At 59.7% G+C, this 15,680-nt stretch overlaps 1 gene segment (V, D, J or C); it reads right to left on the bottom strand.

The window, feature by feature from the left end:
• Positions 1-17: 17 nt before the first annotated feature.
• LOC124512415 (Ig mu chain C region membrane-bound form-like) overlaps positions 18-15,680 on the bottom strand; it is a 33,263-nt gene continuing 17,600 nt past the window's right edge. Inside the window, 7 exon segments of the C gene segment in view lie at positions 18-277; positions 381-496; positions 2,964-3,296; positions 3,389-3,703; positions 3,991-4,329; positions 4,417-4,734; positions 12,114-12,180. Of these exon segments, the coding sequence occupies positions 269-277; positions 381-496; positions 2,964-3,296; positions 3,389-3,703; positions 3,991-4,329; positions 4,417-4,734; positions 12,114-12,180 (1,497 nt within the window).

Genomic DNA, 15,680 nt, shown 5'->3' with positions numbered 1-15,680 from the left:
ACCTTCACGAGAAGCAGTTTCACAGGATAAAATATAAACGTTTATTTCAAGGCGACATGTGTGCACACTGCAGAGCGGTGCTGCGTCCACGGCACTTGGCCTGGTCTTGAGAAGCCTGCGTCTTTGGGCGGCAAGCGGGAGGGGTGACGTGGGAAGGATTTAAGTGCAAGTCGACAGGCTCTGCAGGCTGGGAACCCCGGGCCCCAAGGCAGTGCCCCCCTGGGTCCCATCTTCTGGGTCTCTGAAGTTCTTAGCGGGGGGGAGGGGGTCATTTCACCTGCAGACGACAGACACATGAGCTGTTTCCCTGCTGCCCGAGGACAGTGGGTCAGGCTCAGCCTGAGGCCATCTGTGCCCCCCCCTCTCCAGGCCGCCACTACCTTGAACAGGGTGACTGTGGTGCTGTAGAAGACGCTGAGGAGGAAGAGAACGATGAAGGTGGAGGCCATGGTGTTCAGATTCTCGAAGCCCTCCTCCTCGGCGCTCACCTCCCCCTCTGCAGGGGACACAGCACAGAGGGGTCAGGCCCGGCACCAGCACAGTCCAGCCCCAGAACCACCCTCGGCCCTCGGCTGTGCTGCACCCGGGAGGGACAGGTGGGGCAGGAGAGGGTGTCCGTGGCCTCCTGGCCTTGCAGTCTCCCTTGCGCCCACCTTGTGGGGCTGAGGGCTCCTGGGCTCAGTCGGGAAGGGTCTCAGCCAAGCGTTAGCTGGGCCTTGACAGCCCAAAGCAGGGGGCCAGGTGGAGGCAGAATGTGGCCAAAGCAGAGCAGGGTAGCCCTGAGCACCTTGTCCAGGAGCCCTGGGATGGCAGAGAGTGCGACAGAGAAACACAGACGTGGGGGTGCGGCCTGGCCTGGGGCCGGAGGCAGTGACCCCAGAAGAGTGGCTCACAGTGTCCTGAACTCTCCTGTGGGGTGTGGTGACACAGCCGGAGCCACCTGCGGCTGAGAGGCAGAGAGCAGGGCCCCCTGCCACCTGTGGTTTGGGACAGGTGTGGCCCTGGCCGCCGAGGCCAGCGAGGGCTGGCAGTGAGGAGCTGGCAGATGTCTGGGCCCAAGGGGACCTCTTCACTTCCTAGTGAGGTTCCTACTCACTGTCTCTCCTTCTGGGAGTGAATAGCATTTGTGGGGCCCTGGCTGGCTTGTCTGCCCTCCCGGAACTCTGGGGCCAAAGGGTCAGACAGAGCCCTGAGGCTCCAGGGAGGCTAACACCGGGGTGGTCAGGCTGAGGACACTCAGTGGGGTCTGCAGCCCCTGCACAGGTGAACTCAGGCGCCCAAGGGCTTGGTGCCAGAGAGGGCCTGGGACGGGGCCCGAAGGGGGCTGTGTTGCCTTTGCCCATTCAGGAGAGGAGATCCTACTCAGGCCCCTCCCCTTTTCTGCCCACTGGGCTCTGTTCTCCCTCACTCCTGCTCCTGGGGCCTCACTTCCCACCCTTTCCAGGGCTGGGTGTTTGCAGGGGCTCCCCACTCAGATCACGCTTTCTACAGCCTCCCTCTAGGGAGGGGCCTCCCCACCTCTGGGGCCGGTGTCCAGGCACTGCCTGCCTTGTCCATTCACCCGTGGGTGCCTGGGCATGGCAGGGGCTTCCTTTGGCCCCGGGCCTGCCAACGGTGGCTATGGTCAGTGCCCAGGCTGGGCCAGCCCATGGACACACCTCCGAGCTGAGACAGAAGGATGAGCAGAGCATGGGCATGAAGGCCTGCGGAAAGTGACGTGGCTGGAGAGGGCGGAAGTGCCTGCCTGAGGCACCGAGTGACCTCGTGTGCACACATCAGCGTATCTGTGACTGTGTGTATGTGTGTGTACCTATGTGTGCATGTGTCTGCGTGTGTCCACATGTATGGGTGTGTGCTTGTATGTATGTGTGTGCATGTCCATATCCCTGTGCATCTCTGTGTGTGTATGCAAGTTCCTCCACGTCTATGTCCATGGGTGTGTCTGCATGTGTATTTGCACCCATGTACAGTGCATGAGTGCCTGTGTCCATGTACATGTGTGTTTCCTGTGTGTGTGTTTACATGCCTGCATGGGTGTGCATGTGTGTGTCTGTGTGTCCATGTTTCTGTGCCTGTGCATGTGTAAGTACCCATGTGCATGCACGTGTGTGCCTGTGTGCATGTGTGTGTGTGTCCATGTGTCTGTGTGTGTGCATGTGTGCATGTGTGTGTGTCCATGTGTCTGTGTCTGTGTGTGCATGTGTGTGCATGTGTGTGTGTCCATGTGTCCGTGCCTGTGTGTAAGTACCCATGTGCATGCACGTGTGTGCCTGTGTGCATGCGTGTGTGTCCATGTGTCTGTGTGTCCATGTGTCCGTGCCTGTGCACGTGTAAGTACCCGTGTGCATGCACGTATAAGCTTGCATGTGTGTGCATGTGTGTGTGTCCATGTGTCTGTGTGTGTGCATGTGTGCAGGTGTGTGTATGTGTGTGAGTCCATGTGTCTGTGCCCGTGCGTGTGTAAGTACCCATGTGCACGCACATGTGTGCCTGTGTGCATGCGGGTGTGTCCATGTGTCTGTGTCTGTGTGTGTGCAGGTACCCACGTGCATGCACATATAAGCCTGCACATGTGTGCATGTGTCCGTGTGTGTGTACGTGTGTGCCACACACCTGGGTGGCCACGAGAGCAGCGAGAGGAGCACAGAGACTTTCAGAGGCTGGGTGGGGGCAGGGGCGGTGGTGGGGGTTGGTCTGGGGGTGAGGACAGCACAGCTGTGGCCCCGGTAGGCGAGAGCATCGCTCACTCAGGACGAGCATCTTTTGAATGGATGTTTTTATTTCTAATTTGATAAAACGCCACATCTCGCCCCATTGACACGGTTAGTTTGCACACATGCACACACAGCGACGGGTTCCCCAGGGACTCTGGGATCCACCCGGAGTGGGGCGGCCCACAGGTCAGTAGCAGGTGGTGGCCGTGTCAGACAAGACCAGGGACACGTTGTACAGGGTGGGTTTACCGGTGGACTTGTCCACGCTCCTCTCCGTCACCATGTGGGGCAGGGCCTCGTGGCCCACAACACAGGTGTAGGTCTCCCCCGAGCTCCACTCCTCCTCACTCACAGTCAGGGTGCTGTGGACAAAGTAGAGGTGGGGGTCCTGGGGCTCGGGCTTCGGGTCACTGGTCACGTAACTCTCAGAGGACATGGGTTGGCCTTTCTGCAGCCATTGCACGAACACATCTGCGGGTGAGAAGCCCTTCACCAGGCAAGTGACTGTGGCTGACTCCCGCAGGCTCAGCTGTTCCCGGCTGGGTGGCAGGACGTAGACGGAGGGCGGTTGCTTGTTGACGTCTGTGGGAGGAAAGGCGGCTGTTAGCTCAGGTGGGGGGCTGGGGGGAGAGGCTGTGGGAGAGTCCCGGGGCAGAAGAGAAGCGGACTCCTACCCTTGGGTTTAGAGATGGTCTTCTTCAGTGGCGAGGGCAGATCTGTGTGGGTCACCGTGCAGGTGAAGTCCTCCCCTGACTCCCAGTCCTCTGCACAGACGGTGGCCTCCCCCGTGGCACTGAAGGTGTTGTTGAGGTTGCTCTGGAAGACGGTGGTGGTTGGCAGAAAGTCGCCATTCTGGCGGGTCCAGGAGATGTTCAGGCTGTCGCGGGTGGTCAGGTCTACGACCCTGCAGGACAGCTTGGCCGACTTGGTTTGGAAGATGCTGGCGAAGGTGGGGGCAATGGCGAAGATTCTGATGCTGGCCTGCGTGTCTGGATCGGGAGAGAGTTTGTGTCAGTGACTGGCTGGATGGGCAACCGGGCAAAGGGGGGAGGTTTTCCCAAGAGAACAGAAGCTGGCCACGCCGAGCCTTCCCGAGCCCCAAGGACCCCTTGGAGGGGATGCTGGGCCCCCCCGCCTGACAAGTGGCCCCCTCCCTGCCCTTGGCCGCTCCAGGAAGCCAAGGCTCAGGAAGCGGCTGCTGCCCTGAGTGGACACCTGTCAATGTGAGGAGGAGTCCCTGCCCCGAGGGGCTGCACCAGGGGCCAGGACCACTCACTGAGGATGCATGCGGAGGACACGTTCTTCTTGAAGGTCAGCCCATTGTGCTCCACATTGCAAGTGAACACGCTCTGGCTGAGCCAGGCATTCTCGGTGATGGTCAGCGTGCTGAGCACCCTGAAGGTCACGGGCCCGGGCCCTTGGTTCTCAGCCTCCACGTTGCCTGTGTTGAAGCCCGACTTGATGGGCTTTCCGTCACGAAGCCAGGACACAGAGATCTTCTTGGGGCTGAAGCCTGTTGCCTGACAGAGGAGCTGGGACGTGCGCTGGTTGTTGTCAGAGAAGGCGTCACGGGGTGGGATGAAGACAGTCACGTTGGGGGACAGCTCTACAGGCACTGCGGTGAAGGGGACAAGACGTCAGCCCACCTGACCCCCCTCCCTGCCCCCATCCCCGGCCATGGGTAGGAGAGCCCGACTCTCACCTGGGATGGGCACGTTCACCTCACTGTTGCCCTTGGGGTGTTTCACATTGCATGTGAGGAAGTCATCTGAACCCTGGAGGACGTCCACGGAGGGCAGGAGCACCTGAGAGGTAGCCACGTACTTGCCCTCTCTCAGGACTGGAGGGAAGGTCTGGATGTCCTGGTTGTTGACCACACTGTTGTTCTTGTAGTTCCAGGAGAAGGTGACGGAGCTGGGCAGGAAGTCCCGGGCCAGGCAGCCCATGGCCACCAGGGGCTCATCGGACAGGGAGCTCTCACAGGTGATGAGGGGGAAGAGATTTGGACGGGATGAGGTCTCTGAGGACCAGAGAGGGACAAGAGACAGGGGTGAGAAGGCGTCTCCTTCCCACGCTCTGCCAGGCGGGCCAACGCCAACCACATGGCTCCCTCATTTCGCTACCACGAGGGCTGCCCTCGGCGGCCTCCCCAGCCTGGACCGACGGCACAGTAGGCAGCTGTGTCGAGGCCCAGGTCCTGCTGGGAAGGGGAGGCAAGGCGGCCCCCGCCCTGCTGCAGAAGTCCAGCTCTGGGCTTGTGGGAAGTTGGGGGTGCTTCACGCTGGGAGGGGCGGATGTGACCTCCTCCCAGCACCTGCCACCCTTGCACTCAAGTGCACTCTGGTGCCTGGCTCTCAGCTCAGGACAGCTCGGCCCTGACTGGCGGTGCCTTCCCTCTGAGACCCCAGAGCCACGTAGGCACACTCAGCCACGAGCCCCGTGAACCGTCCATGTGGCAGGCTGACAGCATGGAGAGAGGACCCTCCAAGCCCCCAGACGGACCACCAGCCCAGGCCTGTGTGTCTAGGGTCAGCAGAGACTGTGAACACGAGGAGTGGGAATTATGCAGATTCCTCTTGGCCCGTCCTTTGCACAACCAGGTCATTGAGGTCAGCCCAGTGTTAGGACAGTCCAGCAAGGCCAGGTCTCCCCAATTAGAACTAAATGGCCCAACATGGGTTATTCTAGCACAAGCCTGGACATCAGACTCCTCTAAGCCAAGCCACTCAGAGAGTCCATTTCTGCTGGGCCAGCTCAGTGATCCTGATTAATTGGTTTGGTGTACTAACCCTAGCACACATCAGCCCAACCCGGCTCAGCCCAGCCCAGCTCAGCCCAGCTCAGCCCCATTCAGCCCAGCTCAGCCCAGCTCAGCCCAGCTCAGTCCAGTTCAGCCCAGAACAGTTCAGCCCAGTGCAACCTAGCTAAACTCAGCCTGGCCCAGCCCTGCCCGGTTTAGCTCAACCTATCCTAGCCCATCCCAGCCTAGCCCTGCTCATCCCAGTCCAGCCCAGTTAAGCTCAGCCCAGCTCAGCTCAGCTCAGCTCAGCCCAGCGCAGCCCAGTTCAGCCCAGACCAGAACAGTCCAGCTCAGCCCAGAGCAAGCCAGCTAAGCTCAGCCTAGCCCAGCCCAGCCCAGCCCAGCCCGGTTTAGCTTAGCCCAGTTCAGCCCAGTTCAGTCCAGCTCAGCCCAGAACAGCCCAGCCCAGCTCAGCTCAGCTCAGCTCAGCCCAGCTAAACTCAGCCCAGCTCAGTTTAGCCCAGGTCAGCCCCAGCTCAGCCCCAGCTCAGCCCCAGCTCAGCCCAGCTCAGCCCCAGCTCAGCTCAGCCCAGCTCAGCCCAGCTAAACTCAGCCCAGCCCAGCCCGGTTTAGCTTAGCCCAGTTCAGCCCAGTTCAGTCCAGCTCAGCCCAGAACAGCCCAGCCCAGCTCAGCTCAGCTCAGCTCAGCCCAGCTAAACTCAGCCCAGCTCAGTTTAGCCCAGCTCAGCCCCAGCTCAGCCCCAGCTCAGCCCAGCTCAGCCCCAGCTCAGCCCCAGCTAAGCTCAGCCCAGCTCAGCCCAGTGCAACCCAGCTAAGCTCAGCCCAGCTCAGCCCGGTTTAGCTCAACCTAGTCCAGCCCAGCTCAGCTCAGCTCAGCCCACCTCAGCTCAGTTCAGCCCAGTTCAGCCCAGTTCAGCTCAGTTCAGCCCAGTTCAGCCCAGTTCAGCCTGGCTCAGCTCAGCCCAGTGCAATCCAGCTCAGCTCAGTTTAGCTCAGCCCAACCCAGGTCAGCCCAGCCCAATTCAGCCCAGCTCAGCCCAGTGCTAAGCTCAGCCCAGCCCAGCCCAGCCTGGTTTAGCTCAACCTAGCCCAGCTCAGCTCAGCCCAGCTCAGCTCAGCTCAGCCCAGTTCAACTCAGCTCAGCTCAGCTTAGCCCAGCTCAGCCCAGCTTAGCCCAGTTCAGCTCAGCCCAGCCCAGCCCAGCCCAGTTCAGCCTGGCTCAGCTCAGCCCAGTGCAACCCAGCTCAGCTCAGCTCAGCCCAGGGCAAGCCAGCTCAGCTCAGCCTAGCCCAGCCCGGTTTAGCTCAGCCCAGTTCAGCCCAGCTAAACTCAGCCCAGCTCAGCCCAGATTAGTTTAGCCCAGCTTAGCCCAGTTCAGCTCAGCTCAGCCCAGCTCAGCCCAGTTCAGCTCAGCCCAGCCCAGCCTGGTTTAGCTCAACCTAGCCCAGCTCAGCTCAGCCCAGCCCAGTTCAGCACAGCTCAGCCCAGTGCTAAGCTCAGCTCAGCCCAGCCCAGCCCAGCTCGGTTTAGTTCAACCTAGCCCAGCCCGGCTCAGCTCAGCCCAGCCCAGCCCAGCCCGGCCCAGCCAGTTTAGCTCAACCTAGCCCAGCTCAGCTCAGCTCAGCTCAGCCCATCTCAGCCCAGTTTAGCTCAGCCCAGCTCAGCCCCAGCTCAGCCCAGCCCAGTTCAGCCCAGCTCAGCCCAGTGCTAAGCTCAGCTCAGCCCAGCCCAGCCCGGTTTAGCTCAACCTAACCCAGCCCAGCCCAGCCCAGCTCAGCCCAGCCCAGCCCAGCCCAGCCCAGCCCGGCTCAGCTCAGCCCAGCCCGGCTCAGCTCAGCCCAGCCTGGCTCAGCTCAGCTCAGCTCAGCCCAGCCCAGCCCAGCCCAGCCCAGCCCGGTTTAGCTCAACCTAGCCCAGCCCAGCCCAGCTCAGCTCAGCCCGGTTTAGCTCAACCTAGCCCAGCCCAGCCCAGCCCGGCTCAGCTCAGCCCAGCCCATCCCAGCCCGGTTTAGCTCAACCTAGCCCAGCCCAGCTCAGCTCAGCCCGGTTTAGCTCAACCCAGCCAAGCTCAGCTCAGCTCAGCCCAGCCCAGCCCAGCCCGGTTTAGTTCAACCTAGCCCAGCTCAGCCCAGCTCAGCTCAGCCCAGCTCAGCCCAGCCCAGCCCAGCCCAGTTTAGTTCAACCTAGCCCAGCCCAGCCCAGCTCAGCTCAGCCCGGTTTAGCTCAACCTAGCCCAGCTCAGCTCAGCTCAGCCCATCCCAGCCCGGTTTAGCTCAACCCAGCCCAGCTCAGCTCAGCTCAGCCCAGCCCAGCCTGGTTTAGTTCAACCTCGCCCAGCTCAGCCCAGCTCAGCCCAGCTCAGCTCAGTTTAGCCCAGTTTAGCCCGGCTCAGCCTAGCTCAGCCCAGTTTAGCTCAGCTCAGCTCAGCCCCAGCTCAGCCCAGCCCAGTTCAGCCCAGCTCAGCCCAGTGCTAAGCTCAGCTCAGCCCAGCCCAGCCCGGTTTAGCTCAACCTAACCCAGCCCAGCCCAGCTCAGCTCAGCCCTGTTTAGCTCAACCTAGCCCAGCCCAGCCCAGCTCAGCTCAGCTCAGCCCAGCCCAGCCCAGCCCAGCCCGGCTCAGCTCAGCCCAGCCCAGCCCGGCCCAGCCCGGTTTAGCTCAACCTAGCCCAGCCCAGCTCAGCTCAGCTCAGCTCAGCCCGGTTTAGCTTAACCTAGCCCAGCTCAGCTCAGCTCAGCCCATCCCAGCCGGGTTTAGCTCAACCCAGCCCAGCTCAGCTCAGCTCAGCCCAGCCCAGCCCAGCCCAGCCCAGCCCGGTTTAGTTCAACCTAGCCCAGCTCAGCTCAGCCCAGCTCAGCCCAGCTCAGCCCAGCTCAGCTCAGTTCAGCCCAGTTTAGCCCAGCTCAGCCCAGCTCAGCCTGGTTCAGCTCAGCCCAGGCCAGTTCAGCCCAGTTAAGCTCAGCCCAGCCCAGCCCAGCCCAGCCCAGCTCAGCCCAGCTCAGCCCGGTTCAGCCCAGCCCAGTTCAGCCCAGTTCAGCCCAGCACAGCCCAGTTCAGGCCAGCTCAGTGCAGCTAAGTTCAGCCTAGCTCAGCCCGGTTCAGCTCAGCCCAAGCTCATCTCAGAAATGCCAGCTCAATCTGGTTTAGTCCAGCTTAGCTGAGGACTGCTTTGGGCAGCCCAGTGTAGTCCCAAAAGCCCAGTCCTGGGACTGGCCAGAAAATTTCAGGCCACCAGACCGGCGTGCCTTCGCCAAAGCCATCTTATCCAGGAATCCTGTACAGCTGAGCCTAGCTCAGGGTCAGTGCCTTCTGGTGCCCATCCCTACCTTTCCCACCCTTGTGTGTCCTTGGGGATTTCTCCAGTGGAATCCCCGATTTTTCCATGGCCCTGTCCAGTCTCAGCCAGCTCTTGGCCCCCAAGCATCATCAGTCACTACCACCTCAGTTTCCTGGGTAAAATACTTCCCGGCGAGTTTAAATTCACCAAGACATTTTATAAGGACTGAGGAGTGTTTGCCGTCATCAGAGTGAAAACCCGTCTTTGCCTTAGAATAGGCAGAGATTTTGCTTCAGAAAACTGTGCTGGGGACTCTCCCCATGGGGCCTTCACTGTCCTGGGTACATGCCCTTAGCTGGTCTCCTCCCTTCTGAGTCTAAAGTAGGCCCCCGACTTTAACTAAATTTCCTCCAAATAAAAATCATCATTAAACATGACCAAAAATGCATCTCATCTGAATTTGCGCATATAATGCTGCTCTTTGTCCTGAAGCTTTTCACAAGGCGAAGGCTACTTTCAAATGCACAACAATGACCTCAAATCCGAAGCTGCGTTTATGACTCAAAGATGGCATGAAAGGCACTTTGTTTATGTTACAGCATCTGAGCCATAGAATCCATAGTTAAGAAGCCAAGACAATGGCCACTCAGGATTCATACAAATAAATCTCATTGTTTCCCTGAGCGATCTTAAAAAATGACTCCTCCTCAAGCAGAAACCAAAACACCACACACAAACTTTCCGGAGCAGCAAATTTGGCAGCCGGGACTGCCTCTCTCTTACCATTTTGGCTCCCTGGTCACCAGACAGTCCCGTGGGGTCTTTGGTATTGAAGAATTCCTCCAAATCCATTAAAATTGGCTCTTTGATAAATAGCCAGTTGGCAGAAGCCACGGCAGCCCCAGGGGGGGGGGGCAGGTGGACCCTCCACTGGGGCTCCTTCAGCTCAGGAGCCGGCCCGAATTCCTTTCTGATTCGAGACCTGACTGGGCTTCCTCTTACTCCAACAACCAACACTCTTCACTGAAATCACTCAGGACAATCAGCACACACGCTTCGCCTAAAACATGTCCCAACAAGAGTGCTCGAAAAGCAGTCTTGAAAGTGCTGACATGAATGAAGGCCACTTTATCAGGATATCTAAATGCTTCTTAATCACGAAGAGAAAATCAACCAACTTAAAATATTTAGAACACAGTAATTATGAAAACAATGCTTCGGGGTGTTAGAAAATGTTTGAGATTAATGACCGTTTGAGGAAATAACTAATTTAAAAAGTTAACATGAATGCATCGATAAACTGTCCCCCAGACTTCTCATTTCTTACATGTCTTAGTTTCAAAATGAGTATAAATGAGATGTTGGCAAGCGAAGACTGAAGAATTAAATTCAAATCGTTAAAAAAGGAACTGTTCCAGCTTCTGCCAGCATCTCGGTCTTATTTTAGAAATGCAAATTATGCAGGTGTTGTTTTTCAGACTCGCAGGGCTGAGCAAAACCTCCCGAAAACCATTTCTTCATAACCATAAGCTATAAATTTGCCAAGTCTGTTTACTTGTTTCCCGAAATAGACCGTCCCTGTGACCTGTTTCCGGCCACCTGGTGCAGGTGTCCGGCCCCACACGCCGCCCCCTGGCCAACTCCACAACACCACTTCCAGAATAGCTGAATTAAATAAAAAGTAAACTAATTCATTACTGTCAGAACTCAGCTCTGGGTAGGGGGGCCACAACACCGTGTTGCTATGTCCTGTATCTACTCCAGAAAGACACGATTCATGCTTGCTAATTGACTGATAGGATTAAAAAGTTTGGCATGCTCGAAAATCTCTCACATTTTAAAGTCTCAGTGGTCTTAATTATTTTTCTCAGGAGCCACTTCAGACATACCCTGTCCTTTGATAGTTATCGCGCCTCTCACAGGGAGCAAGCTGTCTTCTCCCAGAAGCTGCCCGCACTGAGCCGAGCTCAGTGGCCCCAGGCCTGCCCTTCCTAGGCGCCTAGTCCTTGCAGTTGACCAAGAATTGTAAGCACAGAACACCACTCCTCATTCCGAAAAAAGTCTTTCACGGCGCGCTCTCTGTGCGGCATTCTTGTGGCGCTCCAAACACAGCTGCCCACACACACTCGTGAGCCGACACCAGGATCCAGATAGCGAGACCTCTCCTGCCACAGCCACACTGTCCTGTGGCCATGGGGGTCCTGGCAACTCACCCACACATGGCCTGTCCAGCCTCCAGCCCCTCTTCAGGGGCTCAGTTACTGCCCCGGACATGCTGGCACTATTCCAGTTTTAGAAAAGCATCAGAAAATCAGGAGGCTCTGAAATCCCTAAGGCACCCAGCTCTCGTCCCCTCCGGCCAGCCTGTCCCTGGGGGACAGTCCTGAGGACCAGCCGTCGATGCCCAAAAAACCCCACAGACAAGAGTAGAAAATAAAGGCCCCAGCAGGGCCGCTCTTACCTGAGGACACTGTGACTGTGGTTCCGTGGCCCCAGAGATCGATACCGTAGTAATCACAGTGGTGAAGTCTCCATTTGCACCCATCAAAACCCTGGGGGCCTCACCTGGCATCGCCCCCTCTGGAGGCGTGCACTTCCAGGCCGCACGGAGGCCGACCCTCCAAGTCACTGTTATCTGGAGGGTCCTGGACCCCCTCACTGGCCCTGGTCCCCACACCCCACTGCCCCTGAGACCCCATGTCCTGGCCTGGCCCCTCAGAAGCCAGACCACCGCCTGCCTGGGCCGCCCGACTACAAACCGCAGCCCCGAACAGGAACTCAGAAGTCCAATCAGCCCCAAGGGCCACTGCCCCGGACGGCAAGTGCATCAGGGCCACAGACCCCAATTATGTTGATTATACCACAGTCACGGGGGCCCCCCAGGAGGCTTCAGTTACGTGGCCAGGCCACTCAAAGGAGCCGCCTTGTCCCCAACTGTGGAAAGGTGATCTCCAGCCCCGTGTCTGGGGGACCCTGTCTCTGCCTCCATTTCCTGGCCTCCAAAATGCCCCAAACCCCAGATCTCCCCAAGTGCAGCCAGAGTGGGAAGGGTGAGGACCCACCTGAAGACACGGTGACCAGGGTCCCGGGGCCCCAGTAGTTGAACCAGTTGTCACATTGTGACAATGTTGGTGGGGCCCCAGACAAGAAGTGGGGCCTGGCTAAGGCCTCGGTCCACCTCAGATCACAGCCAGTGGGGCTGAGAGGACCAGGTGGCCCCTGAAGCTGAGGGTGGCTGAGGTCCCCGGAGAGCCTGGCCACCAAGCCAGCCCTAGATCCGAGACCCTGGCACCCTCCGTTTTCTCCCCAAATGCAGCCAAAACCTCCCGACAGAGAGAGGAGAGGAAAGCCGGGAGGACTCACCTGAGGACACCGTCACCACGGTTCCTTGGCCCCAGTAGTCAAAGTAGTCACATTGACACGGGCCCCGCTAAGGGGTGTACAAAAACCTCACCCCCTGACCACTGCCTGGCTTCCTGAATCCTCAGGTGTGAGCCCCCTCCAGCCCTGGACACGGAGCCCCCTCCCTCTGCCAACCTGCCTTCCACAGGCCGGAGGCCCCGCTCCCTGCAGAAAGGCCATCGGCAAGGTGGGAACCCCATAGCCTCAGAAGCAGCCCTCTGGCCTCCCCAGAAGGCCCCACACAGACCAAGGAGCCTCCGGATATTTCTTCCTCAGCCCCGAGACAGAGGGAGCAGACAGGAAGTCATCTTACCTTGGGAGACGGTGACCTGGGTACCTTGGCCCCAGATACCAAAAGCATTGCACAGGGATACAGTCCCTGCTTCTCCCCAGACAAAAATCTTCCCTGGCCCCTTGCACGGGCTGGGACTCATTCCCCAAGGATGCAGCGGACACAGCTGGCTTCCCTGCCCCCAGCCGCCCAACCCCAGGGCACGAGGGAGGCAGGCAGGGGTGCAACTACTCGAGGAGATGGTGACCGGGATGCCCCGTCCCCACATGTCGAGCTCATAGCGACACTAGTGTGCCGGGCCAGCCCCTAGCACACAAATATCCAGGCCCGGCCCCAACCCTGCTCTGCCACAACTTCTCCTTCCAGCCAACACCTGTCCCCGGGGCTTCTCTTCTCTCTGCCGGCTCTCAGCTTGCTTACCACCAGGGGCCCTGTGAGCTCTAAAGGCTAGTCCGTAATGGGGCTGGGGCCCAGCAGGCCTCAGGCACTCAGCCCATGGTGGAGCTGTGACCGGCCCAGGGACCTGGCCTGAGGCCCCCAGAGCAGGTGCAAGGGGGACTCACCTGAGGAGACGGTGACCAGGGTGCCCTGGCCCCAAAACTGGAAGTAATCATAGGCACAGTGAGCTGTCCCTGTGCTGGGGAGTGCAGAACCCCCCACAGCCAGGGTCCCCAGGGAGCCCCAGGAACTAGAAAGTCTGTTTTCTGCTTGAAGAGATGATCCACCCTGGGCCCTGGCATGTTCCTTCCTGACCTCAGTCTCCTGGCCCGGGCTTTGGATGTCCTTCCCGACACCCGACTCCCTTTGGTCCCGAGGTCACGTTCTCGCTGCTCTGCCTTCCGATGACCTTCACTGCCTGGGGCCCAGTGTTGCCCTCCCTCCCTGAACCACTGGCCAAGCTGCGCCCCAGCACCCAGTCCGCTGCATACACCATGCCTCCCCTGGGGCCTTGGCGACCCAGTCCGTCCCTCTGGCTGGAACGCGTCTCTCTGTCATGACCACTTGGGAAATCCCCTGGCCTTCTGTGACCAGCTCAACACCACTCCCTCCCCTCCCCCGGCTTCGTTGGGTTGCCCAGCGACTCCCGCCCCTGGCCCTGCAGTGAGCCCCAGAGAATGAGCAGCTGGCCGCCCTGGGAGTGCTCTGGCACTGGGTTTCTGTAGAGCTGTCGGTCACGGTGGCCCTGGTTAGCACTATGGTTCCTGGCTTAGCCAAAACCCCACGGGCTGTAAGGCAGGCGAGGGGGAGCTTGGTGGTGGGCCACAGGGCACACAGGAGACCCGGACCTCCATCCGCCATCATTCCTGAGTCACGAGCACACAATGATCAAAATGTTGAAGGCCTCCCCTGCGCATTTTCCCTCTTTCTTTCAGAAATAAGAGCAGATCCAAGGCTGGGTCCATGAGCCACCTGCATTTGAGCTGTGTTGTCTGAGAACATCCCCAGTGGTGGCCCGTGGGCCCCACCCAGGCTCATGGCTGACCAGAGAGGTGGGCCCCATGGGGCCAGAGTCTCAGTCTGTGAGACTGCCCCTCCTCGGCTCACACAGGTAGAGGCAGCAGCATCTACGTCGTTAACTCTGCCCACTCATGTCTTCTGTGGACCAGGACTCCCAGGAGGCCAGGGCCACACCAAGCCCTTCATGCCCCCGGGGAGAGATGTCTGTGTTCCCACCCATCAGACCTGGGGCCGAGTGCCGGGACCCACAGGCTCCCATGGGCCGGCTGTGAGTGTGGCGGGTGTGTGTGACAGGGCGGGGGGAGACAGAAGGGAGACAACCAAGGACTGGGAGGGACGAGGAGACCCCGAGGCTTGTGGCCGAGCAGGTGAGGGAAGGCCATGCTAGAAGCACATGTGTCTGTGCGCCTGTGGGTTTGGGTGCATCACTCCAGGCACAGGGACAACCAGAGCCCTGATCCAGGCTGGGCTGTGGGCCTGGAGAAGAGTGGCAGGTGGCTTGGTTGTAGACGGACTCAAGATGGCCTATGTGCCCTTTGAAGAAGCTGAGGGTCTTTCTCTGGAAAGTTCTGTCTAGTATGGCATGGAGGATGGATGTGGGCTGGGCTGGGGCCACCAGGAGTAGGAAGGCCGTGGGGCTGTGGGAGGCAGAGGGCAGGGATGGCAGGCGTGTCTGAGGTGGGGCTCCCAAGAAGCAGGACAAAGGCTGGGGCTCCAGGTCACTGGCCTGGTCTTTGGGAAATGGGGGCAATGCTGGAGGTGTAGGCACAGCAGTGGTGCAGGTGGTGATGTTGGCCTCAGGTGGGAGATGCCGGGGAGACCCTGCTGTGATGCTGGGGCTCAGGACCTCTCCAGAAACAGCTGGACCGCAGCATGTGGACAGTGTCCGGGTCTGGGGCAATGAGGGTGAGCCTGGGGGGTGCTGTGGAGATGGCCTGTGTGAAGGCGGATAGGCTCAGTGGCCTGGAGGTGTCTGTGGAGGAAGCAGGCGGGGGAGGAGAGGCAGGGGTGAGGTGGGGAGAGTGGAGTAGGAACAGGGACTCTGTAGCCTGAGTGAGAACTGGCCAGTCCTGGGGACCCGGGGGCCAGGGCAGACTGAGGAGTGGGGCATGGCCTGTGCCTTCTCCCCACTGCCGTGCCCAGCCTCCAGTGCCTGCCCTCCACGGCCCGTGGGGGTGGCTTCTGGCTTGCAGACCGGGCTTCCTGCAGCCCCAGCCCCTTTATGGAGGCTCTTTGTGCTGTGGTCTTGGCTCTGGGGCCTCCTGTCTCCTTTTAGGGACCAAAGGGCAAGGTCTGCTTCTGGCCCTTGAGGAAGCACCTGCTCTGGCTTTCTAGGGCCTTCCGTTCCTGGCTGGGGCAGGGAAGGTGCCCTTCATGCCCTGCTGGCCCTCCCCCACAGTAGAGAGCCAGCCAGGCTGCAGGCATCGTCTGGCCTGCAGAGGACCCAGTTCAGCTCTCGTAGACCAGTGTGTCCTATCGGGCCCCTGGGCAGGGTAGGAGCTGACCTCAGCAGAGCTCTTTGAGCCTTCTAGAAAGATCTCTGACCTGTCATCCCTGGTTTTTCCTGGCAATCCATGTGGAGTTTGGGTCGGGGCAACTGTGGTGGGTCCTGAGCCTGCAAACCATGCTGCTGGCTGTGGTCATGCCCAGGCTGGGCTCCTTCTGCAGCATCCCACAGCCCAGTTCCAGGAGCCTGCCCTTGCCCCTCTCTCCACCACAAGCACATGTCAGGGAAAGGACATGGGTGTCACAGGTGGGTGCCCCAGTGAGTGCCGGGC

Source organism: Lynx rufus, unplaced genomic scaffold (genome assembly GCF_022079265.1).
Source record: "Lynx rufus isolate CCGP_SWC_20201006 ecotype Redwood Valley unplaced genomic scaffold, mLynRuf1.p SCAF_17, whole genome shotgun sequence".
NCBI classification, from domain to species: domain Eukaryota; kingdom Metazoa; phylum Chordata; class Mammalia; order Carnivora; family Felidae; genus Lynx; species Lynx rufus.
The sequence above is the reverse complement of the archived record's forward strand: the minus strand, read 5'-3'. Positions and strand labels throughout refer to the sequence as shown.